This window comes from Heliangelus exortis, chromosome 2, assembly GCF_036169615.1.
Source record: "Heliangelus exortis chromosome 2, bHelExo1.hap1, whole genome shotgun sequence".
NCBI lineage: Eukaryota > Metazoa > Chordata > Aves > Apodiformes > Trochilidae > Heliangelus > Heliangelus exortis.
In genome coordinates this window covers 103,049,076-103,066,450 of record NC_092423.1, presented here as the reverse complement: position 1 = coordinate 103,066,450, position 17,375 = coordinate 103,049,076, and the positions used below count along the sequence as shown (strand labels likewise).

The 17,375-nt window shown below is 37.0% G+C and overlaps 1 protein-coding gene across 1 annotated transcript in view; it reads right to left on the bottom strand.

The window, feature by feature from the left end:
• Positions 1-17,375, bottom strand: part of YES1 (YES proto-oncogene 1, Src family tyrosine kinase) — a 47,335-nt gene that overhangs the window by 12,051 nt on the left and 17,909 nt on the right. Inside the window, exon 2 of the mRNA XM_071737262.1 lies at positions 4,276-4,548. Within this exon, the coding sequence (XP_071593363.1) occupies positions 4,276-4,540 (265 nt within the window). The 5' untranslated portion in view covers positions 4,541-4,548. The remainder of the gene's footprint in view (positions 1-4,275; positions 4,549-17,375) is intronic.

Sequence of the window (17,375 nt, the reverse complement as noted above, 5' to 3'; positions counted from 1 at the left end):
TAAAGCAGAAATGTTGCAATGCTGGATTTAAGGACTTGTATACGAAACAACTCATCAATTTTGAGATGGAAGCAACTAAACACTCTGGGCTCCATCTCATTTTGGAAGCTGGATCAATAAACAGCTCATTTCTAAAGACAGAGGAAAGCCTATAAACAGACACCCTAAAAATATGCTTCCACACCCCAAAAAACCTCGACTTGATATACCACTGGAACTACATTAATAATTAGAGCACTTTCACTCAGAAACCTGTACAACTCATCATCAGTAAGACAAGCTAGCTTCTTTATTAAATTAGCTTCTTGGTAGAAATGCAATTCTAGAAGACCCTACAACACCACAACTGTGAACCATCAGGGTCTAATTTTTACAGATTTAGTTTTTTGTGGAACTCAGCTATAAATAACTGATGTGTTCCCAACTTTGTAAGGTTACACATCAAGATCTACTCATGGAAACAAAAGTATTCTGTTGGGAACAAAAAAGTATCTTTGCTTTAGGACTTTTTTTAACACCATCAAGTCTCCCCATCCGTGAATCAGACTCTTGCTGAGGATGATCCATCACTGCATTACTCTAGAGAACAAGGACCAAGATGTATCACAGGATGAGCAGCTGCAGTCCACCAAACCTAAGGAATTTGCTTCCCATCCCAGTTCTGGTACAGGGCACGTTGCTGAGCATGTCCTGCAAACAGGACACACGGGAGAGATGGATGGTAGGGAGGTTCCTATACTTAAGAGTAGGAAAAGTTTTCCTATACTTAAAAGAACTAATTTAGAACTGGGCTAAAAAAGAAGAGAACAGACTACATGAGATGTACAAATGACAAGCAAAAATAAAGAACTATGTACTACAACTAAGAGAAAGTTATAATAGAAAACAGGTCATTGAGAAAGATTTTTTTAAGCTTTAGAAATGCTGCTTCAAAGTCTAACAGACATTGAGGAAGCCTAAGCGTGGTCCAAGCAATAACATATTTTTGGATGTATAATATTACATCTCTAACATGTACATGCACTAGGATTGCCATGGAAGTCAACCAACAGAAACACATTGCATCTGGTTTTAGATCATACAGTTAACATGACAGTGATGAGAAAGTAAGAGCAGAGAATGCAATGGGTATTGTCAGCATCTGATATTCTTTTGCAGTGTACACTTTCTGACACAAGAGTGCCTAATCACTTAAATATTTTCATTTGATTTAGAGTCTTGCTGTGATTAAAGTCTCTCAGCAGGCCTCAGCTGGAAATGAATTTACAGTTCCTCTAGGAAAAACAGAACAAAAAATACCCACAGGATGTTATACTAATTGAGGCTTTTTTTTGAAGTGTGATTTACTAAATGAAAATGAATTAGAATATTCCCTAAAAATCAACAGTTCCTAATCTAAAAATCAACACAGTTCTACCAATTTTTGCCTGCAATAGTAACTTGCTTCATTATTTTGATGAGACAATCTGCTACACAGAGCAAGAAAACTGTGGGGATACATACCACATCTGCACAAACAGAAACCAAATATTATGGAAATAAACCATCACCAGAGAGTTCTTCAGTAGATGATCACTCCCAAGTCACAATATCACTAAAGTTTATAACTGCATATAAGAGAAACTGGCAGACCTCAAGGACTTTGAAATAAACTGTACAACATCAAGAAAGATAATAATGTGTGATCAAGTGAGAGCTTTTTTCCTCTAGATAGCCAAAGTAATTGATTTGAATGTAAACCATCCAATAAAAAAGAATTCAGTAACTATCAATATTCGTGTAGTCTCAACTATTTTTAAAGAAAGAACTGGAAAAGGCAACATATAATCTTCAGAATGTTTTCATTTCAACACTTCAGTTACCATAAAAAATCTTCTTATTCCCGCTAACAAATGTCATTTATTTCATAGCAAAACCAATAAAATACTTCAGAACAACATCAGCACAGAATGCTTTAAACAATCTTTTACCACTCAAACCATTTTTTAAGTCTCTGGCAGCTGTTTTTTTGTGAATCATTCCAAGGTGATCTAGCTTAACTGTTTAAGCTGTTTGGTCATAGGATTTCCTTTAAAGATTTTCATTTCATTAGGTCATTATTCCCATCTTCTGATCTAGGACTGGTTCTGAAGAGAAGGCTTTCCTTTCTTGTTCAGTGTGAGGGCTACAGAGCACCAGTGGCTACACTGCTTCATGGAAGGCAAAAACAGTGGTCCATTTTTCTGGTTAGATTTTCAGTAATATTCTATGAATTCAAAATGTCTGATGACTGAGAACATGTGCCACAGGAGCAGTGTGACTAACTCAGATTTCCTCCTTTCCTGCTCTAGAAGAATACAAGATGGCTTAACTCTTCTCAGCCACACTATAGGCCACAATGACAACCATATCATCCTCTTGTCAGACATCACTGATGGACTGGATAAGCAGAACTGACAATTAGGTCCTGTTTGACAAGCCCATCTATTCTCCTCTCCTGCAAAACAGCAGAATGTGGTCCTGTGTTTTATTTGTCAAAATACAAAAAGCTTACAGCCAGATGAAGTCCGTTACCTTACACATTCAAAAAACACCCAGTTTTGATTGATGTGAAAATGGTACTGAATATATGAATATAAATATATGAATATACTGAATATAAACAACTGCTGTTGCAATTTATTTTCTTTCCTAATTTTTAATGTGTGCTTGTTTGTGGATGGGCTGATTTTTACAAAACAAGGAGGCATAATTACACATGTGGTATTGTTTTACTTGATCACAAAACAATGGGACCGTTCAGCCAAATTAGTGTGCCTGCTGATAACTAAATGGTGATGAGATATCAGGCTATCTTTTCACAAGACATCTCTCCTGTAGACTCTGAGCCAAGATATAACACGTTTGACTACCAGCAGGAACAGGGACAGGCAAGAGAACATCCCTTCTGGTCTCTGCAGCAAAGGATTTGTGGTACCTGGGAGGGGCCACATCCCTGATGTCTGGAGATACCCAGAAGTGCTGGAGATCCCCACATGAGCAAAGAACTAGATCTAGTAAGAAGAAATACAGAGAGGTTCTTGGAGGAGACAAAGATTTTTTTTAAGTGTGATTAACTTTCCTCAGTGGTGTGGATTAAGAAGAAATGCTGCCCTTATTTCATTTCTGCAGATGTTCGTCCAAAATGGGGATTCAGAGCTGGCTCAGAAATTATGAGACAGGACAGATGAATTCCAAAAAAGGGAATACAAGGTGATCAGTACCTGACAATTCATACTGAGTTTCCTTAATTGACTATTGTTAAGCCCATAGTGGGCTTTCATGGCTCTCCAATTTCTTGTGTTTCAAAGATTTTAAATGCCACTGTAATGAAGCAAAATTTTAAGCACTGTAATTGTGCTAACATAAGAGGTTTGTGGGGAAACTAGAAATAGACTAATAAGAAATTTACTGTGTTTCCTGAAACATCTGTGCAAAGCTTTTAAAATAAATCGTGCTTTCTAAAAAAAAAAAAATAAATGACAGCTTCCTCTCAAATATATCCAGCCAAACTGGGTGAACTACAGAGCCTAGCCACATGCACAAAATCAGTGTTTATGTCATGAAGTTTTAAGATTTTGATATAAAGGTGGATTCATAACATCAAATATACATACTGCCATAAAATGCTGTGGCTTCAGACTTTCTATTTCAGCCACGGTCTCTGGGCCTAAAACTTCTACTTTTTTATTTTCAACTTTGGTTTTAGTATGATCACCAATAATGAGAGTTTCACTCTTCTGTGTCACACATATTGTTCATGTAGTTCACACAGCACACAGAATATACTGCATATCCTGTTTAGCTTTATAAATGAACAGATTCAGTGTTGTGTAAAGCACTTACAACTATTTAAATAAGTCTGAAAATCACTTTAAAATACAAATTTAGTGAATTTGAAGCATTTTTCATTTTGTACCTCTCTACAAAAGTTTAAAGCCATTATCCCATGTGCATCCCTTCAAAACTTCTAACACAATTTTATTAACTGTTCCTATTACAGCCTTTAACAAGCCTTTAATAATAGTGAAAAAACCCTCCAAAACACTCAACGCCCAAGCTCTAGTCAGTCGTGAATATGGGCTGAATTATTATCTAAGCAGTAATGATACTGAAAAACAAAAATCCCTAAAAGGCAATTTATTTTAAATTTGCAATTTACCTCCGTGTGGCAAGGGGTCATAGGTCTTTTTTTTTTTTTTTTAAATATAGCTGTCAATAACAATGATAAATAGTATTATTTTGTGTAACACTCACCTGTTAGAGTACTAGGATATGGACTTGGCACAGCTGAAAAGGAAGATGATGCTCCTCCAAAGGGTGTCATTCCTGAGGGGCCCCCAAAAGGAGTCATGGAATGACTATTAAAATTAACTGCTGATCCCTTTATTGATGGTGACTGTGTTGCTTGGCTGGAGTCTGATCCATAATGGCTGACGTGGGAAACAGCAGGTTCTGGAGTATTATCAGTTCTGTATTTCATGGCTGGACCTTTATCTTCTTTGCTTTTAATGCACCCCATGGTTGCTTCTGTGAGAATGCAAGGAAAAAGAAAATTTCATCTCCATGTTGTGTCCTTCGGTAAATACCACAGAAGATTCTAAGAAATGCTGATTTATTATTGTTTAAAAAAAAAAAAATAACCCCCAGTAATTGTTACCACGTACAGACTATAAACTTCAATGAAAAAGTGTTCTGGAATAAATCTAAGCCACTCCCAGACAAGAGAAAACCTAGTTATTTGGCCTTACAACGCCACATACAAACAACATCCCAGTTCCTTGATGAATTGTAAATAGTTAAAAAAGAGGGAAGTAGGCAACAAACAAACACAAGACACTGAAGACTTCTATAGCAGGACAGAAAGGGAAACAGAGGTGACAAATCCAAAACCAATTATATGAAGCAAATCCAAAGCAATTATCAGAAGAAACCGAGTGGGGCATTCATACTTTCTTTTTTAAGCACCTATCCAATAAATTCCTGACTCCTCAGTGGGTGGTATTATAACTAACATTTTTAAAGATACAGGTCATTTTTCATCCACTGCTAGACCCCTGAATACAACTTGCAAAGAAATCTGGAACATTCATGACCACAGGATAGGGTTAAGCTCTAAAGCCCAACTATAATTAGGAAAAAAAATGGAAGAGGAGTAGTAACAACACCTATGGTGCAGTCTGAACTGCATCTGGACTGGTGAGAATTTATAGCCCCCCAGGATTGCCAGCAGCTCCCACTACTGTTCTAGAGATGTTTGCCAGGGTGACACCTCTTACCTGGCTGGTGGAGCTAATCAAAAGAGAGTTTAATTGTCACCAACAATTAAAATGATTGCATCTGAAGAAGTCACCACCTGCCATTTATCACGTGGTGGCAACAGATAGCAGGCATGTGCTGGCTTACCCCAGCTGGGAAACAAATCAGAAAGAAAACAGGAGTGTCTACTAGATGCAACAGCACTAGTCTGGAATGTAAATACTGATATTCTTGGGGAGGAAAAAAAGTTAAAAATCTACTTTAACTGTGAAAGGAGAAACCTCCACAAAATTGTGAAAATCCACTGCTCAACAGTCTTTAATGAATCAGTGAAAAAAATCAACAGCAGCAGTCTGAAAGTATTAAAAATGTCTTTTGATAACTACAGTAACAATTTAATGGACCAGTAACTAACAGTAAAAGTTTCCTGCTGCGTGTCTATTTTTTTTCCTTTTCACTTATCTCTTATCTTGCTAATTATTAGACACAGAAATATGGAACAAAGTAAATCTTACTAACCAAACATTGTCTTAATATGATCATGCTGAGAGATATTAATCCCCTCTGTGTAACTAACTATTACAATATTAAAGATACTCTTAATTTCTTCAAGAACAGAGTTCCTGGAAAGAAGAACCATAGCTGCTGAAGCACCATACAAAATTTACTGCTCATAAAATAAAGAATATTCATCCTGTCAATTCAGTCCCTAATGCTGTACTGTAACACAACTACTGGTGCAGAAACAGCAACAAAGTCAAATAACCACATTTTTACAACCCTTACCTGAGAGTTCTACAGAGAATAATGAAACACCACAAAAGTACTTCTTATATCTTTTATCTTTCTGATACTATTATTGCCAATTTAGTAATTTTGCAGAAATGTCAAATTTCCCCTGCAAAAATGCATTTTCAGCCTTTGGCTGAAAGTTAAGTATCACACAATTCAAAACCCCAACCCACTACTTTTGTTAATAAAAGGGATTAAAAGATAGATGTATGAAAATTTGTACGATTAAGTGATTCATCACCAATATTCTTCCTCCCTTGCTTCTGGATTTGGTCAACTTGTAACAGGCTGATAAAATGTCAAGATTAAAACAAAGAAAAAGAAAAAAGATTAAAAAAACAAACAAACAAATTACCAATTCTGTTAAAACTGCGTGATTCTGCCCACAGTATTGCTGATTTGACTGAATGGCTTGTGACACGGCTACCCTGTACAGCAATTACAATTACTGTCACCCATGTATGCTCACCCACTTAAGCTGTGGTTAGCAGTAAAAAAATTACACTGATGTACTTAAGTGCTGCAAAGAAAAGCCCTTACTGAAAGTCTGAATTCTTCCTAGACAGAGTCAGCCCCTCCCTTGTTTCTCCCCTCCCTTGCCACTTGACTGCTAAGGTAATCTTCTTTCAGGAGTTTAAAGAGATTAACAACAAAGATTCAATCAGCACTTCTAAGAGAAAGACATCCAGGAAAAAACAGGCAAAAATTTAAAAGCTCTACTTTTAAAATCGCATACCCACAAAACCAAATTAAGTAAGCAAACCCTTTAACTTTTAAACGGCAAAAGCAAAGGTGGAACTTACTACAAAATACTGTGTATGCATTTTATTAGGAGGAATTAGAGAACTGAGGGGAGAGAAGGTGACAAACCACGGATGAGTAGCAGGGAAGGGCAAAATGATTGCCCATGCTGTGGGGGGGAGGAAAAATTACTTACTATGGTTAGTCTTGTAATAGATTGCTGGATAAAGGAAAAAAAAAAAGAAAGCCCAAGCAGATGGTATGCAATGTTGGATTTGATTATTCCAGTACTCTGTTATTAAAAATGTATGTAACTGAAATAACTTACAACTATTTGCATCACCCTTTGTCTGAACAGCAGAAAATATTAAGGAATACATTTTTGTCATAAGATTCTGAAACCCTCTTTCTGTAGCACAGAATTTGTTTTAGAAATAGATCCAGGTAACAAGTTCTACTTAGCTCTGTAGAAGTCCATCTATTCAAAGAAATGTCAGCACAGAGTGTGCTATCCACAAGCCCCATATCCACTCCTATTAATTTAATAGTTATTTTAGACCAGATTGGTGTCTAAAGAAAAATACTTGAGTAACTTCACCAGCTTGTTCTTTCTTTGAGACAAATACTGCTGGTTCTGATCAGCATGTCCACAGCAGACAGGTTAGGAGTCAGTTTGCTGGAGGTCTATCAGGAAACCATATTTAGAATGAACTAAAAGCACAGACATCTAGTTCTGCTTTCTAGATCAAAACAACCCGATGTTAGCATATTTTCAATAAGAAACAAAAGCTAAAATGATTATTAGAAGGACAGCTGAAGGTTAGCAGGATGCCTACAAAAATCAATAGAAGAATGAGAGTACTCCAGGAAGCGGCCATCAAATGAGATTTTGGTGACGTCTAATCACGCACAAGGCTAAAGTTCAGTGTGATTCAGTACTCCACAAACAATTCAGACAGTGACAGAGGACGTTTAATAACCCCTCTGCCAAACAAGACAGCTCCAACAAAGTCAATGTTGCACTCCTATCTTCCTAACTCCATTATCTAGCTGAGTTGAGCATCACGAGGTAAGCTTTGTTCAACAACATTCGAAAATTGTGGCCAGTGAAGTCTTCGTGGGGGTTTTTTTCATTTTCCTTTCAGGAGGATGACTTGCCAGCCCACCAAAAAGGAGATTTTCCTCAAGAGCCATTATATTGTAAGGCATTGACAAACTGTTCCCTTGGGGTGGCTGCAGCCTTGTTCAGCCATCCTGCAGAGGTGGTGTCTCAAGGGAATCACTTGTTTGTCTGGTGTATCTTTGCTCTTTGTAGCTGAGAGCTGCACCAGTTATCTATTCATTGGTTTCTTGGGACCCAAGGTTCTCAAGAGTGCTTCCTGACAGGCATGAAGGAAGAAGGCTACAGCTTTCTTTGAAAGGTGATTTTAACTGGGATGGATAAACTGGAAATCTGTTACAGCAAAATGCCCTGGAGCAACACTGTCTGCAAATGCCTCTCAGCTCCACACTGACTCCCCCATTCTCTACCCATTGGCATCAAGATTTTGAGGGCTAAATATTAGCTCCAACCCCAAAGACCAAAAGCTGTGAGACCCTCATATTTTTTTTCACTTGCTGTCACCAATTTGGTAATAAACCCAGTTTGCTAGAAAAAACAAACAAACAGGGAAAACGAGGAGGAGTTTCCTCCGGAGGCCAACTAGAGGGACTCTTCCAATCTCCCACTTCTGTTACAATTCATTGCTTCCCTAGATGCCTCCTGGAGACTTCACCATGATATAAGGCCATGAAGAACAGCTGCATGGAGCTGTTTTGATAAGCCCAGAAGTCAAGGATGCTCTAGGAATTTTTCTTTTCTCAGGCTCTAGACTAAGCCAGGTACTGAAACTGTACAAGAACTAAATGCAAGAGGTAGGGCAAAACAAAAATCACTGGGTTAGCAGGGAGGATGGGTGGCAACAGTTCTTTTTGATGTTCCTTTTGATTACTGAAATTTTTCATACAGCCAAAAAGACCACATAAGTAATTTTTCAACATGTCAAGTTAGAAGAAAAAGCAAGGCAAATCTGTTTCCAGAAGGATAAAGCAAGACTACAATTAGCCTGCCTAAAAAAAAACCAACAAAGCCCACCCCCCCTGCAACACAACATACTAAGGAATTTACAGTTCACAAACTGCTAATAAAAAGACAAAAAAAAAAAAAAAAAAAAAAGAAAGATTTTTCACATCTACTCTTAGTTCACTTCTCAGTGTTAGCAAAAAACCACTTTTTCTTTCTGTCAAGAAAAGAAGCACCTTCACTTCTCAAATGTGAAACAGAAGTTTTATAGAAAGGCCCTTGATTTTCAACTAAAGTCACGCTTTAAAGTTATTAAAGTTTTATGCAACGATGAAGACAGGATATTCTGTGGAAAGTTTGCTATTTGCTAATGGATCCATTAGCTGACAGCTGACTATTTGCTCAAACAAGTGCAGAGTTAACTCCCTGTGTCACTGCAGACACACAGCCTATACTGGCTTTTCATACACCAGGCAAACAATGCAGAGCATCCACCAAAAAGGTGGTTTCAGCTGGTGGCATTGAAAACTCATTTATTAGAAGTGACATAGACTGAAATGACTGAAAGAAATAGAAGATAACCAGAAATGAGGCTGAAAAACCCCTTTGGCCAATACTTTAATATTCAACTAATTTACTCCATTTGTAACAGGTCAGTGCTTTGGTATGAAAATATGGGTGGTATTTCTTGTCTACAAAGCAACTTGCCATGTTTGCAAAGGAAAATAAAGAATTGCCCTGTGTTCTTTGCAGAGTATGTGCATTTTTAAACATGATTCAGTTTTCACCATGTGATACAATTTATCTTTTGGGAGCTGTCAAAAATCATAGTTTGCTTATTTTACCATGAACAACCCACGGCATTTGGAAGAATGATGTTCTACTGGATTCAGTTTTATAATTAGCAGTAACATTAGCGTAACGAGACCTTAGAGAGTCTGTGTCATTATGCATGTAAAGCACAACTGACATGGCCTTGTAATTAATGACATAGCAAGCAAAAAGTGAAGATAAAGGAAGAAGCATTAGAAAGGAGACATGGAAACAAGGATTTAAATTCCTAGAACACACATCTTCCTGCAGCTCTACTCAGAAAAATAACTATAAAACAGCACTACTCGACCTTAGGTTGCCCATATAAATAAAAATGCATATAAATAAATGAAAAGTAAAGAAACATCCTCTTTGTCACTGCCTAGTGCAATCAGAAAATTTTGATCCTAATGTTTCTACAGACCAAATCCTGGCTTTTTCATGACTATATAAATATCGTCAAAGAAAAATTCTGGGACTGCAGTGGTAATATTTTTGATTTCATAGAAGCAGAACAACCCCCAGATTGCTAGGAAAACTACAGCTAGCAAATCCAACATGGCAACCAGAGGATTTTGTATAAAGAAAGAAAAAAAAGATGAGTATATGATTACTTTTCTAGTTGGTCATCCCATATTTCAGAGATAAAAGCTGTTGGAAATACTACATATTTCTGTTCTATCCTATGTTTTTTACAGGAAGCAAAATTTTAACTTTGCACTAAATTAATGACCGAGACTGATCACTGAAGTAGCAAGTTTAGCTGGCTGACAACCGTACTCTGAAAAATACTATCTGAAATACTAGGATAAGCAGGAATGGCATAAAAAATGGTCCTTCCACAATTTCTTGACTTTTTTTTCTTTTTCTTTTTTTTTTTTTTTTAATGGAAGACAAGAAGCTTGATGGAAGTGTGCTTCCTCTTAGGTTTGAATGGCTTAGATGTGGAAAACTTGACCAGATGTATTGGACTTTGGGGCACTGTATCTATGAGGGAGACAGAGGATTTCCAGTCCTCCAGTGTGAAATGCAAAGGCTTCTTTCCTGAAAAACACCTATTGTCCTTCTTGGAACTAACAGGTAGTAGGGAGGAAGTACAATCCTTGTCCCAACTCAAACCTGGTCCTACCATCTGAATGCAAAGTCCCACTGGATATTGGGTTATAAAGTTGAAGAAAAAACTAACTACTGCAACAAGTTCTAACAAAAACTGGAATTAAGGATCAATGAGGCAAAGTCAGGAGAGATGTGAGCACTCTAAGTCACATCCTCCTTTTATCAGAACCAAATATGTAGAATCTCCTCCCTCCTTTTCATTTTTAAGAGAGGCAAAGGCTGCAGGAGCATACTGGAGAAAATGACCCCGACATAGATGATGCATGGCTGGCTCAAAAATACACTCATAAAAGTGTGTTTATTTATAATCAGAGTTTTGCCTACACGACCTGAGACAGTGTAGGTTTTCTTTGACCAGATGTGGTATGCAAGCACAGTCAGAAAAGGTAGCTTTTCCAATCAAACTAGTAATTATTCAGCAAAGACAGACCAGAGATGGAAGAAAGCAAGCCTACTCTAAGTTTAAAGACTTAAAGAAAGTCTTTAAACATTTAGTTTTAAAGACTACAGAAGATCTAGTTCAGTATCTTTATCCTGGACTACCATGGTCCTGGTATGGACTCTGATAATGACAAGGTTTTCTCTTTGTAGGACTGACCAGCAGCAGATGCCTTGGAATGAGCAGGATGACTCCAGACTGAGACTTCTCCAACCAACACCAATCTGCAGCTCAGAAAGTTCAAAGCCAGACAAGAGATTAAGGACACAGCTACACGAGTCCTACAGGTATGACCTAGCTTATGAATTTAAACTCATGTTGTTATGTTGATGCAACATCTGCACAGGATTTGCATTCTAGTTTAAGCATGTCATTGCTTGCATTGTTTCAGTCTGCCTGGCTTAAGCCTTAATAATCGTATCTAAGAAAATAAAAATAGTTACTATAATGACATAGATTTACACATCATATCTTTGTGTTCTAAACAAGGCTTCTGAAAACCCACAGGAGATGAGCATCACAGCCAAGAATAGGACCAAAATCTTCCAAATGTGACTGCAGTGCCTGACTCTTGGTCTGATATCCCTGATATTCTGTGTCAAAACTGTTCAAGCACCTGAGGAGCACACTTCCAACAGCAACATCCTCCTTGTCTTCCACTTGCTTACATCAGCAACCTCCGTTCAGCTGGAAGCTGCCTACCTTGTGCACAAGGCAGTAGAAATCAGGACAGAATGAAGCTGCTGGGTGGACAAAACAACAACAACAAAAAAATACTCAGCACCCTAAATCCACCTGCATTAGTAGGCACAGAGCCTGGCTGGGGGTACCTGACTGACAGCCAGAGAGAGCTGCTTCTAACTTCCACAGCACAGCAGGGAAAGTATTTTCCAAATTTAATTATTTAAGGTTCATTTTGAAAATGTACCAATTGCTGAACAGAACTTTTTATTTTAAGAAAGTTCGTTTTCAGGACCTATTCTAAATTTTCAGTGAATTTCCAAACATATTGCCTATATCCAGAAAGAGGGAAAATAATTTGTGGTTTTTTTGCACAACATAAAGCCTGCCAACAAACCTAAGGCAGATGATGTAAAATGGAATCACAACACTGATGGATTAATTTTATTTACTCCGGCAGTCAAGATCACAAGGGAGAGATTAACTAAAATATCGGAGATGCAAAAAGCAATTTTATGTGGTGAAATATATAATACATATACACGAGACCATTTTTTATATTTAGAGTCACAATGCCTAGCCAAACAATTTCAAGCCTTTACCACACAAAGAGACTGTCTCTGACAACAGATGACACCACAGACAAAACAACCAATATATTGTCCAGACAGCACTACTGCTGCTCCATTGTCTTGAACATTTAAGTACACAGTCAATAAATAAATGCAAGCAGAAAACGGAAAATTCTTTTTTTTTTCCAGTAAAATAGCTATTTTTATTACTTTTAAAATAATTACAATTATTTAAAAATTTAAAAGCCTTATATATTCCAGATGTCTGGGCAAAAGATTGTTTCAGATTAAAATATTGTCAGTTAAGATTAAAATACCCCGTCAAAGTGATCTAGCCTGTTTCAGATAGGATTTAGAAAGTGATTAATAAATAGAAAGATTTTGTTTTCATTGAATCCTATCTGGAAAAAACAAAAGAATGCCTAGTATCATAGAGCCTTTTTATATATTCAGTTTTCTATTTTCATATATTATCTCTGAAAAAGATGCCTCCAAAATTTATTTTAAAAGCAACTGGATCTCACAATAGAATACATGCAATTATTTTCCCAAAGAACATCTGCATTACAGAAAAAGTAAGACTTACAAGGCAGAAAAACATTTTGCAGCACATTTGTTCTAAAAATTCTATGAAAAATTAAGTCATTTTTTTCAAAGTTCAACTACAAACTAACTTTGAAAAAAAGGGACTACAAAATTTGCAAGCTCCCAGAAATACAGAGGTACTGAAATTCATATGAGCCTACAGTATTTTTTATCTTCTCAGCTGGGCATATGGCTGCAGTAGCAATAACATTTTGAGATGGCAGAGGAATTCAATCTCAGTGAGAATCCAGTTGCAACTTCATTTGGCCTCTGTTAGTCAACTTAGAAATGTAAAGAAAGGAAGTCACAGCAATTGAAAAGATGAATTAAAAAGAAATACTATAATAAATGACTGTTATGTTCAGCCAAATTGTAGCACAGGAACACCATTAAGGAATCTCAGGGAACTTAAATAATTTGGTATGTGTTTGACAAAATGTTACTTTACATTTGCACACACCTGCTTTGTAGAAATTAATTTTCCCAGGCACCATTTGCCAAATGTCACTCAAAGTTGAAAGTAAATACTATAGTCTCAAGCTATTTTATCCAAATATAATTGGCATGATTAGCATGTTAACAAAAATCAGTAATTAAAGTATTTAAATCTAATTACTGCCAAAATGTTGCTGCTCATTTATTCAAAAGCTATATACCCAGATCTCCTTCAGCAATTAGTTCCTTGCTGAACAGGAAGAAGCTGGCTGGAAAATATCAACTTTTTAACTAAAGCAAAATACTAAAAGTATGTATAAAAAAGTCTCAACCACACACGTATACTATTCTTCATGATTCAATAGCTTCTGTTTTCTGTTTAATGTAAAAAACCAAAACGAAACGTGAAAAGTACAATTAAGTTAGGAAGAAATTAAAAATTAAACAATATAAACTATAAGATGGCATCTGCTAAACAATACCCTTATTAAAAGGCAAGAGCTGTGTGAGATTTTAACTAAACAAGAATTATTATTCTAGTAATTATTATTACTGCTGCTATAGAGCTTTCTATACTGACAGATAAAATACTGTTCATAGGCAAGAAGACCAGAAGAAATGATCTTACTCAGCTTGTCAGGCACCTTGTACAACAGAGGACATAGTGCTGCCCTACATTAATTTTCCCTTTTTTTATGGTTGTGAATGTATACACACGCTCAAAGTCATTCAAAGTGATCTGTTCTAAAAGGTCCACCCACACTAGGCAATTCCTAAAATTTAAAGGCAGTAACCACTAAAAGTAACTGTTGTCCCATCTGAATTTAATGCCAACATCCAGCTAGCAATCTTGTTCCACCTTTACCTTGGAGTCCTACCACCACCCTCTCTCTGTCCCCTATCTAAGAAGATAACAGCTCTCCAATATTGCCCTTGGCAACACTGATGCAGTCCCACTGAACTCCAGCCTAGCAATTGGCTTTCAGGTCACTCTAACCACATCTTTTCCTCCAAAGTATTTTTTTTCAATACCTTTCACTAACAGGTGTCATCAGAACAGACACGATATTCCAGGTGAGGGGTATTTCTAAACCCTTCTTTCACAGAATCACAGAATGATTTGGGATGGAAAAGACTTTGAAAGATCATCTTGTTCCAGCCCCCACAGACACAGACAGGAACATCTTTCACTGATCAGGCTGCTCCAACTCCCATCCAGCTTAACCTTAACACTTCCAATGATGTGGCATCCACAACTTCTCTGGGCAACCTGTTCAGGGTTGTCTTAGAACAGAAATTTCCACATCCCAAAAGCCCACATCCACAGCTAGAAACAGAATATATTCTGCTGTATTAAACAGGCATGACTCTCACCTAATCTGGATTACTCCAACTGTGGAGTTGTAAGACAAATTTGGAAAAAAAAAATAACTGAATATATCACTTATCTGAAAATGGTGACAACAGGACATAGTAAGAGTCTCACCAGTACCCTACCCGGGGCCTCTTACTGTTCAGTATTCCCTTGTCCTGCTCACCATCTACCCTACAAGCAAGCAGCTGGCAATGTGCTCTGCAATATGCATGGAGCTCAGCCACATAGCAACTCTACTTTCCAAGCTTATCTCCTGCAGAAAGGCATTGCTGGTGCATCTCAGCAAGCACACTGCACAAGGAAAACACCTACTTCCCTCTCATGAGACAGAAATGGCTAATTTATAGATTACTGTCACTTGTCCCAGGCCAGGGTTGGCTTCTGCAAAGTAGGTGTAACCTGGGTCTTCAACAGGAAAGTTTTGTTTCAAATTCTGCTAGAAATTATGTGAGCCCACTACTGAAAATCAAAACAGAACAATCTTAATTCTTTCAAAAACAAGATGTGACTTTCCCTCCCATTCATATGGTCTCATTTACCTAAGGAATCAAAATACTCTTTCCAGCTCCAGACTAACAATTGAAGTGACAAGTGTGGGGTGTACCAAGCCTGAAATGATGGCATGTAATTTAAAACCACAGTGTTTGCTTGCCATTCCTTGCTGGTTTTCCTTAAAACTCATCTGCTGCTGATTTTTCCTCTACCACTTAAAACTGTTGAAAAGGCTTTAAATGCAGTTTGTAAAAGCATTGCTGTAAAAGATGTCAAAGACAAAACTTTTCCTGAGGGTGTTCTTATTTGATGGAATGAAACAAAGGGGAACCATGCCTGCATTTCCTATGGCGGGGAGGTTTATTAAAATACAGCTCAAAATAAAAATGTTGAATTCTTCAGACATCTAAGGATAGGATGAAGACTGCATCAGTTTTGCCATGATCTTTTAAAAGCATTTTCCATATTAGCCAATTTCCCTCTAATTTAGTATTTACAAGCTCAGATTGCTCCCTACCATGCAAGCAACACAAACCAAGCGTGAAGTAGTCAGCAGCATGTAAAACACATTATCAGTCACTACTCTTCTGAAGATGTGCTAAGTGAACAGAACTGATAACTTTGATAAGTTAGTCACTGTACAGGACACAAAATAAACCATGAACAGATGACATGAGAGGACAGTGTTGAGATGCCAGAGCAAGAACTGTAGTGCTATGAGTTTTCTTTAAAAAAGAAACTGAGTACTAATAATCAAAGAGCAGAGCAACAGAAATTAGTTTTGACATATTTCTTTCAGGTAAATACCATCAACCTACAACAGGGTACACCACAAATACATCCTTAATTTTATCTGTGGCTTCAGATAACACTCTCCTAAACAGGTAAGCAAAATGCCTTGGTCATTCTGTAATTCTCCATCACTCTGGCACCTTGTTTTCAGAAGTATACAATGTATACTTAAGAGATTTTGCTTCAGGCTAAATTACTACTGTTTAATAGCAATTTTTCCTGTTCCTAACCAGTAAGCAGAGCTTTTAGCAACACCCTTTTGACTGCAAAAGTATTGCCAGAAGGAAGGACTGCTTCCATTTTAATTAAATGTCAAAGGTAGAAACACTAAAGGGGAAGGAAGATGTTAGAGATTCAGCAGAAGCATGCATATCAAACAACTTATTCTTCAGTAACTTCCATGAGTTATTTAAATTTTGATCATAGGTCAGAAGGATTTAAGTTATGAGTAATAATGAAGAAAGCAACACATTAACAAGATTTAGAAAGAAATAATGCTGCCTAAGATAGAAATATTGTAATGACAGAACTCCTCATCTTAAAAAATAAACAGCATGCTTAAAAGAGCTGAAATATGTATGTAACTGCAGATTTGACAAGCTTCAACTGCAAATGTCAACAAAACCAAATATTTATTGACAATAAATTAGAAAACCTCCAACATTTTAAAGAATTTTATCATGCCCCTATAAAGCAAGAAACGGAAGAAAGACCCGTCCTTATCTCTCCTGATGGGTGGGAGAGAGGTATTTATGTGGTTTTCCTCTTCATTCTGTTTCTTCTTATTATGATCTAAATTAATGGTTTATAAATACATAATAATTCGTATTTCTCACTTCTCGTAAGCTAAAATAGGAAATGGCATCTGAGACAAAGTTAGAGGTCTTTCCTATCCAGAAGAAATGGGATTTCTCTTCCAAGCCTCACATCTTCCAGACTTCAAAAATCCCTTGTCACTGGTTTTATAAACCTAATGCTTCTACATGTCATCTTTCAAGCAGGAAGCAATGAAATACTATCATCCCACAGGTTAGCTTTCAGAATCAATTTTACATATTTTTAAACACCATCTTCTAGACTAAACTGAAATGAAGCTGCTGAAAAACAGGTTCTGCTGTTTGGAGCAGTCTGTGGACTTGTCACTGCCAGAATCCATTCATGAAGAATAACACTAAGAGTGATAACCCTGGTGCTGAGCAGTAT